General features: G+C 39.9%; 1 protein-coding gene across 2 annotated transcripts in view; it reads right to left on the reverse strand.

Annotated features, from left to right (window-relative positions):
• ROR2 (receptor tyrosine kinase like orphan receptor 2) overlaps nucleotides 1-16051 on the reverse strand; it is a 156162-nt gene that overhangs the window by 10504 nt on the left and 129607 nt on the right. For both annotated transcript variants that reach the window (XM_075020136.1, XM_075020137.1), the window contains exon 5: nucleotides 2207-2334. In XM_075020136.1, the coding sequence (XP_074876237.1) occupies nucleotides 2207-2334 (128 nt within the window). The remainder of the gene's footprint in view (nucleotides 1-2206; nucleotides 2335-16051) is intronic.

Here is a 16051-nt window from a genome sequence, read left to right on the forward strand (position 1 = left end):
GTGAAGGCATTACAGAATTTAGATCAGCATGAGCAAAGTGTGCACAATTCACAACCACGTCTTTATTTTGATGGGAGGTGCAAAAGCCAGCAGGACTGTGTGGTGGCATCTAAGGGGTTTTTAAGTTATTAAACAGCACAGCAAAGACATTGCTAGCCACACATATCCACAGGTCAGGGGTCAGGTCCATGCACTCTTTATTGCTGGTCCTCCAGTCTTGCAAGTCATGTGTCAAGTTTTTCTCCAGAAACGTCCTTCTTTTTTTAATAGAAGGCTGCAACTCTCACCTAACCACATGGCCAGGACCAAACAGCACCAGGGGTCATAGAGACAAAGGGAATGTATTTCACACATCAGCACAGCAGGGAAATGAAAATCCGGAATGAAAATTCCCCATAGATGTTGCCTGTAACCCTGTTAAATGTTCTTGGCGCCGAGCAGTAGGTGTCACCATTTCCCATGCACAGACTCCCCTGAACGTCCTACAGCTCTTAAGCACAAATACCTTCCACCAAAAACTGTGCTTAGGAAGTATGGGCAAAAGTATAAGCAAAATCTCAGCAGCAGTTATATAGCAGATTTTTTTTAATCTAACAAGTTACCGCAATTTCAAAAATACCCCATCATTTGAACAGAGAACACTCAGTCTTGCAATACTTGTTTTACATATAAGAAAACTCGTAAGAACCAAGTAAGCTGTGAAGTCCTCAGGGTTATTTTGCATAAGACATTTGGTATGTCTTTCAGATGTATATACTTAGAAAATTATTAATGGATTATTATTACCACCTGGCTAGGCATGGGGCAGCTCTACATGGTGGTTCACAGAGTTTTCCTAAAAAAGAATGATTCCATCAGAAATTCTCCTCCACTCCAGGATAGAGAGTCCCAGCCTCCGAAATCTAACCAATAATCAGTGATGTTAGGGATCCAGCAGCCAGGTCGTGAATGTCCATGTTGTATATTCCAGAAACAAGTATAACTTGATCAAGAAACATTTTCTGGGAGATATCACAGTTTTTTGGTTGTTTATTTATTTTTAGAAGGACATTATAGACCTAATCCACAGAGTTACAGATTTAATTATTTCAGATAGCTGAACATTTCCATGTTGCTGAAAAACATCCAAATAGGATAGAGATTATGTTGTAGAAAAAAAATGGTATCATTAGTCTGTATTAATTAATGACATAATGGTAAAAGAGGCTGGAATTACAACAGAGTACAGGAGAAAGGAGGGAAGGGAATGAGTTGTTACTGCACAGGGAAAGGTCAACACCTGGATTTTGCTGTTCCCAGAATCTGATCGCTATTTCAAGAACAGAAAAAAAACCTGACCTGGATTTTGGGCTTGACAATGAGTCTTTAATGTAATATCTTTAGGGAGATAGAGGGGACAGGTGAAGTGAAACTCTTTTTGGCAACTAGTTATCTTAAAATTGCAGATTCAATTAGTTAGCCATATCTGGCCAGATGCAAATGAGCTCCTGCTGGAATGAGTTAACTGGCCATATATTACAATAAACAGTTTGCTTTATTCCATGGATTCATTCGCTTGCTCTGCTTACGTATATCAGAGTCACAGCTGCTAATGTCACCTAAAACTGAGGTCCAGTGAAGAAAACCCATGTTGATGTACAGCCCATTAAAACTCATTAAGATTTTGGATGCATGTTTGTGACTCTGTACCAAAATTATGATCAGAGAAACAATCAGCAGGGGCAGAGCACAGGAAGGTCAAAGGTCAACTCTTGTTTTATATAAATAAATGTGAAATTCAGACTCTGCCAAGATTATGCAATAGGGAAGGAAAACCAAGAGAAAAGCCACCATACACTTTTCAAGAAAGTAAAAATCAGTAATTTTTTTGTTACATCACAAAATGATTTTTAAAAAAAATCTTCTATTTGAATCCGTCATGCAAAAAGTTCCAGTATAAACTCCAAGTTGTTAAAAAGTCAATGCTCCAACATTTTACTCAAGGACATGGAAGAAGCTTCTACACATTACAGCAGATATTTATCTTCCTCCCTCCCAATTTTGTTAACAGCACAAATGGGAAACTGGCTCACCACCTCTAAACCTTAATGTAAGGATGTCTTAGTCATTGACCAATAAAACTAAAAAGGGTGATAGCACTATTTATACTTTAATTGGATGCTTTCATGGATGTTTTTTGCCCTGCTACAGAGATATATAAGCTTACCAGTAATTCGGTTTTCAATTTCCCCTTGCATCTGGAGGGAGTCCACATAAATGGTCCTGTTTCCAATGATTCGTGCACACGCAATTCCCCTGTAGGGCTGACAGAACCCATCTTCATGGTAATCTTCTCTGCAGAAGACAGGTTAGGATTTTATAAGCAGATGTCTAGCTGTCCCTGATGAATTTTTACAAAATAAATTCTTAGAAAAGCAGAAAACCCCAAAAGACTGTAAATTTGAAATTGTTCCATTCCCCAGATGCAGCTTTCTCCTCCAATTCTCTCTACACTACCTTAGAAGTATTAACAAGGCGCCCTGTAAATAGCTCATTAGAGAAAGAAGTAAACCAAATCCCAAGATTAATTTAAAAATCATATGCTAATGGTAATGGGATTTGACAGATGAATCTATTAAAACGCCTTTCGACTGAGACAGAAACATAGATCTTGTTACATGTCCCCATGCATTTTTGGCATCTAGCTGCACCTAGTACAATTAGGCACACAGTAGGTTCTCTTCTCCCACCTCTCTCTCCCTTTCTTCATTTCCTGTAGTGAACAGCAGAAGAGATCTTGCCAAGCTTTAATTAAAACACAGAATAATTTTGAACTCTGAATTAGGTAAACAGAATAAAAAGTAATCAAGGTTTTAACCTCTTTTCCTCTTCTCTTTACTCAGAGTCAATGCCAAATTCCTCTTCCAACATACATTTTAATACATTTGTCAGCACAATGAGGCTTTGGGCCAAATTTTACTCCCTTACTTCAACATAAATACTTTGGCGTAAAAGCACTGGCCTAAAGGCTCAGTGGTTCAACACATCATTCCCAAAGCCCCAGTAAATAACACAGAGCTGATCTGTAGATCGTAACTGTCTGAGCACCAAAAAGGGTCTTCAGAGTGAAAGCGCTCTCAGAGTCAATATCCAGAACGCCATGTGTTTCCTCTGGCACGGCACAGCCTCTGTGCTAGAATTCACTAGCCTGATGGATTCACATCATGTCATTCACTGCATGATGGGCCATAAGAGGCATAAAACATAATGTAGAAAACCATGACTCTAGAGAAATCCTTAGACACCCAAAACCTTAATCACCTTTTGTAACTAAACAGTTCAAAAGCCTGAGGTACCTCTCCAATACCAGTGATTTTTCAAGTATTAATTCAATAATCTTCTGCACTTTGTACTTTATTATCTCTGGATATCAATTCCTGTTTTGGTCACCCATGGTTCCACTTCCCTTACAAGTACCTTCACCCTTCCTTGGAGTGCCACAGGAGCAGGACAAAACTGTCAGTGATTACATGTAAAACCACATAACTTCAGCTGGGCCTAATCAGCGCAAAAACCTGCTGCCTGATAACAACTATCCATGATGAGCACATCACTCTATGCAGTGGCGATGGCAGCCTGCTATTTCTGATGTCTTATTCTGTCTTAGGAACCTCTTTTCACTTTTACTCTGCTGTGTCTCCCTGATAAAGCTCATCTCTTCAGGGAAATGTTGCCACTATTTCTTAAAGTATAAACTCTTTGGCAGCAAAAGGTTGGGCAGGACTGTCCATGCAGTGTAGCTAAAAGCTGGAACCATCGATCATCACTTGAGCAGCATCTCTCCCCTTCCTCCCAGAAAGACAATGACTTAACAGGACCCAATCCATCACACAGCTGCTAGATAAACCATGCTGATATGAAGTGTCTCATGCAGTTGTTGTCCAGATCTGGCTTTTATTTCCTATCACAGTATGATTGTTAAGTATTCATAAAGCAACATTCTGTCTACAAACTCTGAAAAAAGTTCTGCTTCCACAAAGATATGTAAGTTTTTGATTATGGTGGATGAAGTAAAGGAGGAGTCTTTCAGGATCAATTAATTCCTGCAGTGAAATTCTTTCATAACAAACCCTCTAATTTTGCAACAATTCCATCATGCCTGAAGGGACAAAAATATCAAAGGATTTTGTCTGTGCCTGTTTCATGATCCTTGACCACCTCAGTAGGAAGTCAGCAATTCCCATAAGGAGCTGAATGAACATGAAACCTCTGTTTGACCTCTTTCTCAAGAGTAAATTCATACTCTTATCCTGCAGAACAAAGCCTGCAATATATCTAACTGAAACTGTACCTCACACATCAACTCTCAGTGCAGGGCTCTCCTGCCAGCACCAACCCCCCCCCCCAAAAAAACCCCAAACCAACCCTATAAAAAATAGCACTCCAAACAGCATGGGTCTCGTGACAAAAACAGTGTGATCTCTTACTTAGCTCAGTTTATTTATTTCTGACAAGAACTTCTAAATACAGCTTAGATACTATATATACACACATATGCTCCCCTCTCCCACGTTATAGCCAACTGCTGATTAAACTAAACTGGATATGACCATTACCATGGATGCAAGCAAAAGTAAACAGTAACCTGATGTCAGATACTCTGACAGAAGCTGGGCTGTTATTCTACATACATCTTTCTCAGGTCAGGAAACTCAGTGAATACAGTTTCAATAGTACTAGTGATCAAGGGGACAAAATTACATTAGTCTTCTTAGGAAAATAGTTGATTTCAACAAAGCTGCAGAAGTGGCAGCAATACATTAGTCTTTGCCTCGGCTACATGTACACTCAGCACATGGCAAAACATCCGCAACAAGCAACCTGGGGGGAATCTGATAAAATAGTGCAGAAGCGGCATCATGCTCAGTTCAGACAGGAGTCTTTGGAACCATGTGCAGCTTTGATTCATGCTCCAAACCATATGCCCGCAATTCAGTTGCTGATCAGAGCAAGAGTTAAAAGCTGCTGAAAATAGGCAGAAATACTGACTCTTCAATTTCCTGCTGCTTGAGCTACAAAGTCTGCTCTGATCAAGAACCCTAGTAAAAGCAGAAATCTGACTCCACAAGAGGAATCCAGAAGAGTTCAATTTGTTCCACTTGCAGAGATCTTACAAGCTTACCGCCATAGGTACTTTTTTACCTTTGTTCCTTATTGTTTCTTTCTCAATATTTCAAGATGGCATTACCTTTTCTCTCTAGGGATTTTCTTCCATTTTTATATAACTATTTTTTTTTTACAAAACAGAGTCAGTAACATCCTAAGTGTTGACCTTCTTTTTTCACCCTTGCTGGAGGGCAGTCTCAAAGACAGTGCACCTGGAACATGAATTTTCTCAGCACTCTTAGAGTGGAGGTAAGGTATATTATCCTACTGAGAGTACTCTCCTCCGAGTTACTTGTCAGATGTTTGACCAGAGTCTGGAATCAGAAACAAAATCACAAAGAATCTGACTAAACAGACCCTCTATTCCTAAACCCCCAACTTCCATTTCTTAGGATGAATGCCATTAGTTTTCCAGGCCCATAAGGTGATCTGCCTCAACAATAAAGTTAAGAACTAGCCTTTCTAATATAAAGCTAAAGCAGGAGAATCTTTTATTTTGGGCACATACAAATAAAACCAAAACACCAATACTACTTTTATGTACAACCTGGGGTGTCTCTAAGATTGACCAGGCTTACCACATCTGGACACATCTTAAAGAACCAAGCACTGATAAGACATTTACAAGTTACTTGTCACACATGCACTGCACCACCTGATTAAACACAGTCTGCCTTCAGGTTTGTGGGCAGAAGAATTCTGTATGAAATGGAGAATTAACGAAACAAACAATGTAGAAGAAAAATGCAGTCTCAGTGGTACGGTGCCAGTTCAATCTTCTCCCACTGACAGCAATCATAACTTCCAGGGACATCTGGGTCTATAAAGGAAGCACTGGAAGAACAAGGTCCCACCCAATAGGAATAAAAACCAGCATGCATGAATAGGAATCTCTCTAGATGGAGGTCATGCAGGACTTTCATAAGGTAGATATCTGCTCTAGAAGTATATGGAGAGATTTCTTGGCATGCTGCATGTGCTGCGAAAACATACTGAACATCGCCATCCCCATCCTCACACTAAGCATTACTTTAATTTCACATGTGACACAGAAAGGACACTGAAAAAAGGCTACAACAGAAAATACTTAGGAAACAAAGAGGCTTTCTTAACAGAAGATCTGAAATGCTGAAAGCATACATCTGGGCACAATACACTATGTGGTATCTGTGTAACACAATCTACTGTATGCAATGATCACAGCTGAACAGTCCAGAGGGCATATAAAACAAAAAAGTCCCAGTAAATAAAAGGCAACCATGGAAACTGTTCAATCCTAAAATCACCTTGTGACGCACATAAGTCTGATCAGAACTTCCAGCATGTATTTGGTGCCCCTGAAAACACAGTGAGAGCAGACCTACTGGTTTTGCTAAAAAATAGAGAAAACACACGAAGGCATAATAATCTTTAGCAAGGGTTCACAAGGGAATTCTGAAAGCAAAGTTGAGAGGTACTAGAAATTTATTTGCTATTAAGATACCTTTTTTCTGATTGCATCCCACAAACTTAACTTACAAAGACAACAGAAACTTGTAAGTTAAATCTATTTTCCTGAAAATAGAAGAGACACAACACTGTGCATCAGCCATAAAAAGAAGCTCAGAAATCCCCCCGAAAACTCAAAAAGAAAACTTTTTTTGATTGAATACATTAAAAATCCTAACAAATTTAAAAGTACCCTACCAACCTACCCTTGTAATAAAATGAACAGAAATGTTATTTAAAATTAGAATTTGAGAATAATTTAATATATTCAAATAATAAATTTAGAAGTTATTTGAAGAGATATATCCTCAGCTTACACCTTACCAAAGTAAATGATACTAAGCCAATTCATAGAATGCAACAGGATATTCCAGACATTAATTTTTAAAAACATAGTAGAAACTTTGTTACAGCAGTTTCCCACAAGCAAACTAAGTGCAGTTAAAATTTCCTATGAATTTTTCCACAACAAATAAGAAACATGAAGTTTTGACCCCCCCCTTCATATTGTCCAGGAATTAAACAGCTTTTAATTAAAAACAGTTTAATGCTAAGAGAGGATATTAGAACTCCTCATATTCCATTACAAGGGGAGTGGCAAAGCAAGGACAAATGCACAGAAAACCACAGTTAAGACAGTGACAGATGAAGGAAAGGACAAATGGTTTGTGTCTTCCTATTTGCTATGGCTAGAGAAATACAACATTTGGTGTACAGTCATTGGGCTTGTGGGAAAGTCTCAGAATTTTTGGTAGCTATGGCTTGAAAACTGATGGCAGAAGCTGTGTAAAGAGAATGATTGTGATGGACAGTAAAATCAGAGAGAAAAGGACAGGCAGCATATTTCAGATTATGAGTTAACTTAGCCTGGTGTGTGGCTACTTCATAAACATAAATCACACAAGTTAAATGACCTGCAATACAAAGAATTAAAGGAATAAAGGGTTTATGTTTAATCAAAGAGACAAATCACTCTGACTTGTAGGAAGGGCATTACAAAGGGCAGGAGTAAAAAATCAGGAATTTCTGTTTTCAATATACATATGTATTCATGGTTTGTTTATACTGCATCTCAAAGTCAGGACCTCTTATAATCCTGCACTACAGCCCTTGTAATTTGTTACTTTTACTCTTGACATGTACCATGTCATAGTGCTGGGGAGTGAACTCGACTCACAAGGGAATCACTTTTTGATGGCTAAAATGAGTTCACATCTCCAAATACTCACTCCCTCCCACTGAAACAGGTCACAGAGAAGATCTGAGAGAAGAGAAACATACTACCCTTGTCATATGTTGTATCACATGTATAAAATTTGCCTCCTGTCAAAACCATAGTGAATATATATTAATGTTACTATAGAAAAATACTTGGTATTTTCCAGTCAGGTTTGCATATTTACCTTTCAGGGAAAATATAAAATAAAACACTCAATTTCTTGTTTCACCATGAATTAAAATCCGTCAAGAGTGTTGTCTTTTAAAATAATAGTTACAATAAGCTGTAAAATTGCTCCACCTCATAGGTCTCCTGTTGTGCACAGGAGATCAATGGAAGTTTTAGTACTGACATTCAAGGCAACAGAAGTATAAATATTTGATGGAGGAAAACAACAGGATTTTTCGAAACCAGTATTGACTGAACTATTACTACTCATCCATTGAGAAGGGCTGAGCTAATGCCAGGTGCTCCTGACATCGCCCATAACTTCTGCACATACAGGGCAGAAATTCAGTAACATGCATAAATGGATTGGAGGTTTTAGCAAAGTTTGAAAAACCCAGGTGTACAGGAAACCCTCAACAAGTCATAAAAGATCAAAACCCACACCTGCACATCTGTGTCCTGCCTGCTGAAGCCAAGAAGTCAAAGATGGCAGGGACAACTTCACTGTTGCATCAGGCCCCTGCTTGGATGGAGGCACCCTGTGCCCATGTCACGGGAGAAGGGTGCAGGCTTCCTGCCCTACCTGTATCTGTGCTCTGAACAAACAGTTTCATTCTCTTTCCAAAGGTTTATCTGCAAATAACCCACCTTTCCGGCACATAAAATCATTTGTTTGCACATCTTCACCCGCTTCTAAAGATCAGTGCTCCTGGGATATCAGAAAATACCCATCAAAGTAGTTGACACGTCAAAGACAGACTTCACTAAAATACAAGAGGGATGTAAAAACTTTTCCCATACACTAAAAGAATGTAATAAATAGTATCAGAAAAGAAGGGGACTCTAGTGTTAAAAAGTGAAAAACTAACGGGCAGGGGAATTTGTATAAATAGTCATAGCTCAGTTGCAGTCAATGGACCTATGACAATTTACACTCAGCAGTGATATGGCCCGTGAATTTTGCTACCAGATGCTCATTGAGCAAATGATTCCCTTACGTCTAGCATATAACTTAGATAAATACTAACAAACAGCATTTATTTTTGTGCTTTTTATCTGAAAAGTAGTACATAAGAGAATCCCTAAAAAAATGTGCATGAAGTCACATTTACTGAACAGAGCAATCGTGCTGCATTTGATTTGAATATTTATCTACTGCCTAGAACACTACATTGTGAACTGAAACTCCAGATTCAATGTCTAAGATCAGTAAAAACTAACAGTTGATCTTTATTCTACTGATTCTACTAAATGATGAATTTGTTAATGTTAATCATAAGATTTGAGACACCATTTTAGGCCAGGTAATAGATTAAGCAGTTCATTGAAATGTCATTAGTAAAAAGACAGCTGCAAATGGACTTAGTGTTTGTGACAAACTAGAGAAAAGTTGTTTGTCAAACAGCAACTTCTAGACAACCTTATTTTTAGCCTATTGCAATTATTTCCACAATCAGTATTTTTAAACACAAAACTTAGGCTCCAAAGTCTGTCTTTAATACATAGTCCAAATAATGTTTTAAACATATATTCCGATGTTACCATGAAAGGATAATGTTTTTAATGCAAGGTATTAAAAAATCACTGAAGCACAAGAAAGGGGGAGGACTTCAATAAGTTTTAAGCATATGCCTTCATTGAATCACAAACCAAATTGTTCTCTTCACTAGGCACTGCCTTAAGTGGGTGTCAGCACTCCTAGCTGAGCTGTGTCCTTGCTAAAAGATCAATTATTTAAGTGGATAAAATCAACGGAAAATGGTGTTGCCTTCGTTTCTTCCACAGAACCATCTTCCATCACTCTTATAACAAGAAAAACACACAGACCTCACTAGAAAAGATACAGGAAAGAACTGAACATATAAAACTGTGGCAGGATGCTCATTAGATAATAACTACATGCTGCTGTGGTTTGATGGCATCATAGGCATTCACATATTTATTATTGCTCTACATATTTAGAAAAAGTTTCAGTGTACCAAAACCTGTTGCTGTTCCCAAGTACAGTAATCACATATGGAAATATAGACATGGGTGGTAGGATGGCACTTACCACAGTAACCTGGGTAAAACAGTCAAAGAAGCAAAGCTAAAGAAGGACACCGATGTCCTGAATTTCTGCAAGGAACAGAGGATTGTCCCTGGAGGTATAACCAGCCATAATCCTCTGATTACCACATGTAACTTTAAACAGATGATCTAATATTACTTCTACCTACAAATGCTCTCTTTCAATTCACCCAAATGACATTTTTGTAAATTCTCCCTCTGTTTTCATAGGTGTCAAGCATGTTGGAATGAAATCCTGAAATCAGATGAGTCAGCTGGCAATCCAAGGAAGGCTGCAAGTCTGTTTTTTAACAGAAACGTCTCTGTTACAACCAGGGTTACTGAAGAATTGGAAAGAAAAAAACCTTCAGAAAACTAATTGCAACATACGAGAACATGGACCTAGCCATGCAGCATGCCAGCTTCTCGCTCACCAAAGAAATCATTATCAGTCTCCCTCCCCAACCCCTTTTTTTAAGGCAAGTTATCCCCCTCAGTGTGTTACAACTGTCTAATAAATTGTAATCCTCCGACATCCCCAAGGAAAAAGAGCAGGGCCAATGAGCCCTCTGAAGAGCCTCTAACAAGCAGCTCCCTATTCCCCCCGCCATTGCCAGAGGAGAGCAAAATTCTTCTTTGCTTTTATCCTTCCTCCTCCTGCCATGCCACCCTGAGTAAGCACACACAGGTCAGCTCCAAAAAGGTCTTGGAAGAGTCCACCAGCTGAAAATGTCATCGTAATCGCTGCCGTATCCAGGCAGCAACAGAACTGGCAGGTGGCATCCCAGGCGGCCCAGAGGGGGCTTCGGCAGTGGGGCTGCCAGTGCCCTGGGGTCAGCGCAGGGGATGGAGGGCTCCCCCTGGGCTGCTGCACTACGCTGAAGGAGGGACGCGACTCAGCAGGCAGAGCCAAGAGGCCACGTCGGCTGCCAGGTGGATGGGAAAGCCGCGGAGGGGAGAACGAAGGAGCGAAGGGCAGCTTTGATGGCTGTGATGCCGTAAAAGGGAGGGAAGAAGGAAGGGATATTGGGCCTCACCAGGGGGGCTGGGCTGGGGATAGGGGTCCCTCCTCACCCCTGGGAGTGGGCGAGAGAAGGGCAGCCCACCTCCTGCCAAGCTGCTCCAACCTGGCCTGGTGTCAACCCTCACCTCACTCCATAAAAGCCACTAGGGATAAGCATGGTATAACAAATTCTTTTTCAAAAAAAATCCTTAAAGTTTTCAGGTAGCTATGCATGCACCGGCAGATTTTATGCACAAACAGAAATTTTATATTATCGTTCAGTTCATTAAAATCCATCGATGGAATTTTACACCTATGCTAGGATGACAGGTAGGAGGTAGAAAATCTTGAGAGGAAAGACTGAGAAAGCATGGTCAAAAAACCAGCCAGTTACATAAATCCAAAGAGAAGGGGAAGTTACAAGAAAGACAAATGTATAATTTAAAACAAAAAACCAAATCCCATGGTAGTGCCTCAAGCCTTCTGTTTTGGTTTTTTTCTTGAGTGATGGGAAATACAAGTTTGCTGCAAAGTGCTTCCTAGCTTTTTAGTAGAGGTTAAAAGGTTAAGACATTTTTGTAAAAAAAAGTGGTTAAAAACTTATTAATTTAAAAATGTTTCAGAAATAAAAATGTCATTTTCATTCACCATACCATTAAAAATGTGATCACTTATGAAAGTATCTGAGCAAATGAAAAATTGAAAAGAACTGCACTGGCATAATTTTTTTCTTCTCTCTTCTGTTTTTTAAAACATAACAAAGGTGGCTTTTCTATTTCAGCTAACACAGAGATTATACATCTAATAGCAGAGAGCTATGTAAAACAGCCAGAAATTATCATAGCTTCCGCTATAAATTGCTTACATAATTATACATACATGCAAGTGTTCATCTTCAAAGTTTTTCACAGACCATTTTTATTAAAATTACAGAAACGTCAACTATTTATAACCATATAACACTGAAGTGTCAGTTTCACAGTAATTTTTCCAGTCTTAAGGAAAAATTAGCATATTCCATTCATCAGAAAACCCCAGCATCAACTAAATTACTTCTTTAAAAACATCTAAGCAACGATATGAAATACTTGTTAGCTTCTCTGTTACTTTTTATGGGCACAATATGAGCTACTTATTCTAGGCAATGTTGCAGGAAGTTAGTTTGTGAATACTTCCCAATGTAAGAGGCTGTTTTCATAGCTGCTCCTAACTTTGTAGAACTTACTTGAGCTGAAATTTTCCACAGTACAAAGCTTTTTTTTTTTTTTTTTACTTCAAAAGAAATGGTTGTTTCAAAAAATGAGGCCAGAGAATATTATCATTCTTATCTTTAGGAAAAAAGAAAAAATTAAAACGCAAACCAAAACCACTATCAGGAAAAGGAGCAGCCATTTGGTTGTGATGCCTTTGTATTGCCTTGGTATTGAGCAGAGACCTGAGACTTGCCGGAACATATCTTTTGCTGTTCCCATGAAACACTACCCAAATTTGTCCAACCTTTATGTCATTTCCATCTCCATGTGCTCAGCCCAGCCTATGTTAGTGTAGTTGATACATTCTCCAAATATCCCGTCTACAGCAAGCTTTGCAGACATGCGTGAGAAAATAAAAACTGCTTGGCACCCTTGTCAGGGCTAGCGCCTAAGGTTAATTGAGGCAATGGTATGAGGAGTTCGCTGAGGGCCCAGGAAGACAGGGGCTATGCAAGTGGGAGGAAGAGGCAGGTCAGGATGCATAAAACAGCTACCACCAGTAGAGCACATGATCCTCCAAAATCTGGAGCAAACCTTAGTATTTTTTGTGTCCCACCATTTCTTTCTGTCAACAGATGAGTAAGTATGTGTCTCCTCTTCTGGGCTGGTCTGCACTGAAGGCAGCAGTCTATTATTAGTGCTATCCACTTGTTGGCTGGCTCCAGTGACCGAGGTCTGGGTGGTATGGCTAAGGAATCCACAACTCATGAAATAATTCTAGTATGTCATCATAATTCCACATAATAGGATTGTTGATTTTTTCCAAATTAGGAAAATTAGCTTTTTCTGCACAGGAAATTCTATGCCAGTTCCAATCAAACCCTCTGGAGTTCTCAAGAATTAAAAATAAACAGACACTCTCCCACTTCAGCCACTCGAGGGTAGAAATGAACAACCTTTGGCTCTGCAGCTGTCCTTTGTTGGGGCTAAGGACACAGCACCCTGAAGCACCCAAAACTGCTGGGAGGTCTGAGTATCCATCCAGCCTTCATGTAATCCCAAATGATAATTTCCCCTTATTTTTCTTTGGACTTAAAAACCACTTACTGAATGTTTATCAGACTTTATTTCTAAAGACTCCTCTCTTCTTTTTTTTTCCCCTATGTATAACCAATGAATGCCTGAATGTCACATTTTTTTCATTTAACTCTTTCCACAATATAACAGTGGATACTGCATTGTATCTCAGGCAAAGCAAAATAGCTCAAATTCCAAATTCAGAATTATAATTTATTTTCAGATGCCACACACATGATGCTATGCAAACATTATTAGCTTGATAGGCTGAGTAGTAATTGTACCAGCACCACAGCTCTGTAAATCAATCTGATCGGGCTTAACACTAATAAACTCTTCGAATCAAAACACATAGAAAACTCAATTAAGAAATCAAATGCTTCTCCATGTTTAGCAGTTCAGCATTTAGTTCGTAATGCTTGAAAACTAAGATCCTGTATATACTGATATATCTCTCAGTCTAAATGACAGAGAATTTAAAAGTACAGGGATCACCCATTGCACTTTCTTGCTGGAGTGCCTGAGTCTTGGAACTATTGATTTTGTAATACATTTTTGCTTTTCTTTCTTCTCCTCAATCTAATTCTGAACTAAAAACCATGCAGCTAAACTTCATTACCCACTGAGGTTGTCTTGTCCACATTAATTACCAAACAGAGCATGAACATGGTACCTTGCAGCTACCAACAATGGGGAATATCACCACAGCAGCTCAGAGTCAAAAAGCAGCTACAGTTTTAGCTCTGTTAACACAGTGCACCCGCAAGCATGCCTTCGTTCTAAGTTTCAGATTCCTGTGTAGTTTAGCAGTTCAGAATACGTTTTTATGTAACATGTAACATTTTATGTTTGGACTTGATGATCTTAAGAGTCTTTTCCTACCTAACCTATTCTATGATTTTATGTAATAAACTGTAGCCTATTACAGCAGAAAATAAAAAGACTGCACTAGTCCTCTTGAAAGCATAGAAGATTTGTTCCTGTGTGAAACAGTATTTTCTTATACTGCTTGCTGCTGTGACAGATTCTTCTTACCTTGGGGCAAAGACAGACTCTTTCTATTTTGGCGACTGGAGTAACATGCATGTATTCCTTGGGGTGGTATACGCTGTGCTGGGTGAAGAACTGGCTGAACGACTGAGTTCAAGGGATTGTAGTGAATGGGGCTACATCTGGCTGGTGGCCAGTCATCAGTGATGTTCCTCAGTGCTCAATTCTAGGGCCAGTTCTGTTCAGTATTTTTATCAATGCAATGATCTAGAGGCAGGAGTTAAATGCACAGTTTTTAAGTTTGCTGATGATACCAAACTGGGAGGTGCTGCTGATTCTCTCAAGGGACAAGAGGCCTTGCAGAGGGATGTAGATACATTGGAGCACTGGGCAATCATCAGTGGCACGAAATTTAACAAGAACAAATTACGGCTTCTGCACCTTGGATGGAGTAATGCCAGACACAAGTGTAAATTGGCAGAGGAATGGCTGGAGGGCAGCCCTGCAGAAAGGAATCTGGGGCTGCTGGTGGACAGCAGGCTCAATGTGAGTCAGCAGTGTGCCCTGGCAGCCACGAGGGCAAACTGCATCTTGGGGTGCATCAAACACAGCTTAGCCAGCAGGTTAAAAGGGGCGATTATCCCACTGTATTCAGTGTTGGTGCGGCACCACCTCGAGTACTACGCTGTCCTGGTTTCAGCTGGGATAGAGTTAATTGTCTTCCTAGTAGCTGGTACGGTGCTATGTTTTGAGTTCAGTATGCGAAGAATGTTGATAACACTGATGTTTTCAGTTGCTGCTAAGTAATGTTGGTCTAAAGTCAAGGATTTTTCAGCTTCTGATGCCCAGCCAGTGAGAAACCTGGAGGGGCACAAGAAGTTGGCACAGGACACAGCCAGGGCAGCTGACCCAAACTGGCCAACGGGGTATTCCATACCATGGGACGTCACATCCAGTATAGGAACTGGGGGGAGTGGGGGTGGGGGAATTGCCACTTGGGGATTAATTGGCCGTTGATCGGCGGGTTGTGAGCAATTGCACTGTGCATCATTTGTATATTCCAATCCTCTTATTATTGCTGCTGTCATTTTATTAGTGTTATCATTATCATTATTAGTGTCTTCTTTTCTGTTCTATTAAACTGTTCTTATCTCAACCCACAAGTTTTACTTCTTTTCCCAATTTTCTGCCCCATCCCACTGCAGGGGGCGGGGGGGGAACGAGCAGCTGCGTGGTGCTTACTTGCTGGCTGGGGTAAAACCAGGACATACATGCAGTTCTGGGCCCCACAATTTAAAAAGGATATTAAGGTACTTGAATGCATACAGAGAAGGGCAACAAAGCTGGTGAAAGGGCTGAAAGGCATATCCTATGAGGAGTGGCTGAAGATTGGTTGGAAATGGTTCAAAGCTGTGTCAGGGGAGGTTCAGACTAGGTATTATGAAGCATTTCTTTACAAAGACGGTGGTCAAACACTAGAACAGACATCCTTAGAGAAGTGGTCAATGCCCCATGCCTGTCAGTGCCTTAAAAAGAGGCATTTGGACAATGCCCCTCATAGTATGCTTTAACTTCTGGTCAGTCATGGAGTGATCAGGTAGTTGGACTAGGTGATTGTTGTAGGTCCCTTCCAGCTGGAACTACCCTACCCTATCCTACCCTATCCTACCCTATCCTATCCTATCCTATCCTATCCTATCCTATCCTATCCTATCCTAT

Source organism: Buteo buteo, chromosome Z, assembly GCF_964188355.1.
Source record: "Buteo buteo chromosome Z, bButBut1.hap1.1, whole genome shotgun sequence".
Classification (NCBI taxonomy): domain Eukaryota; kingdom Metazoa; phylum Chordata; class Aves; order Accipitriformes; family Accipitridae; genus Buteo; species Buteo buteo.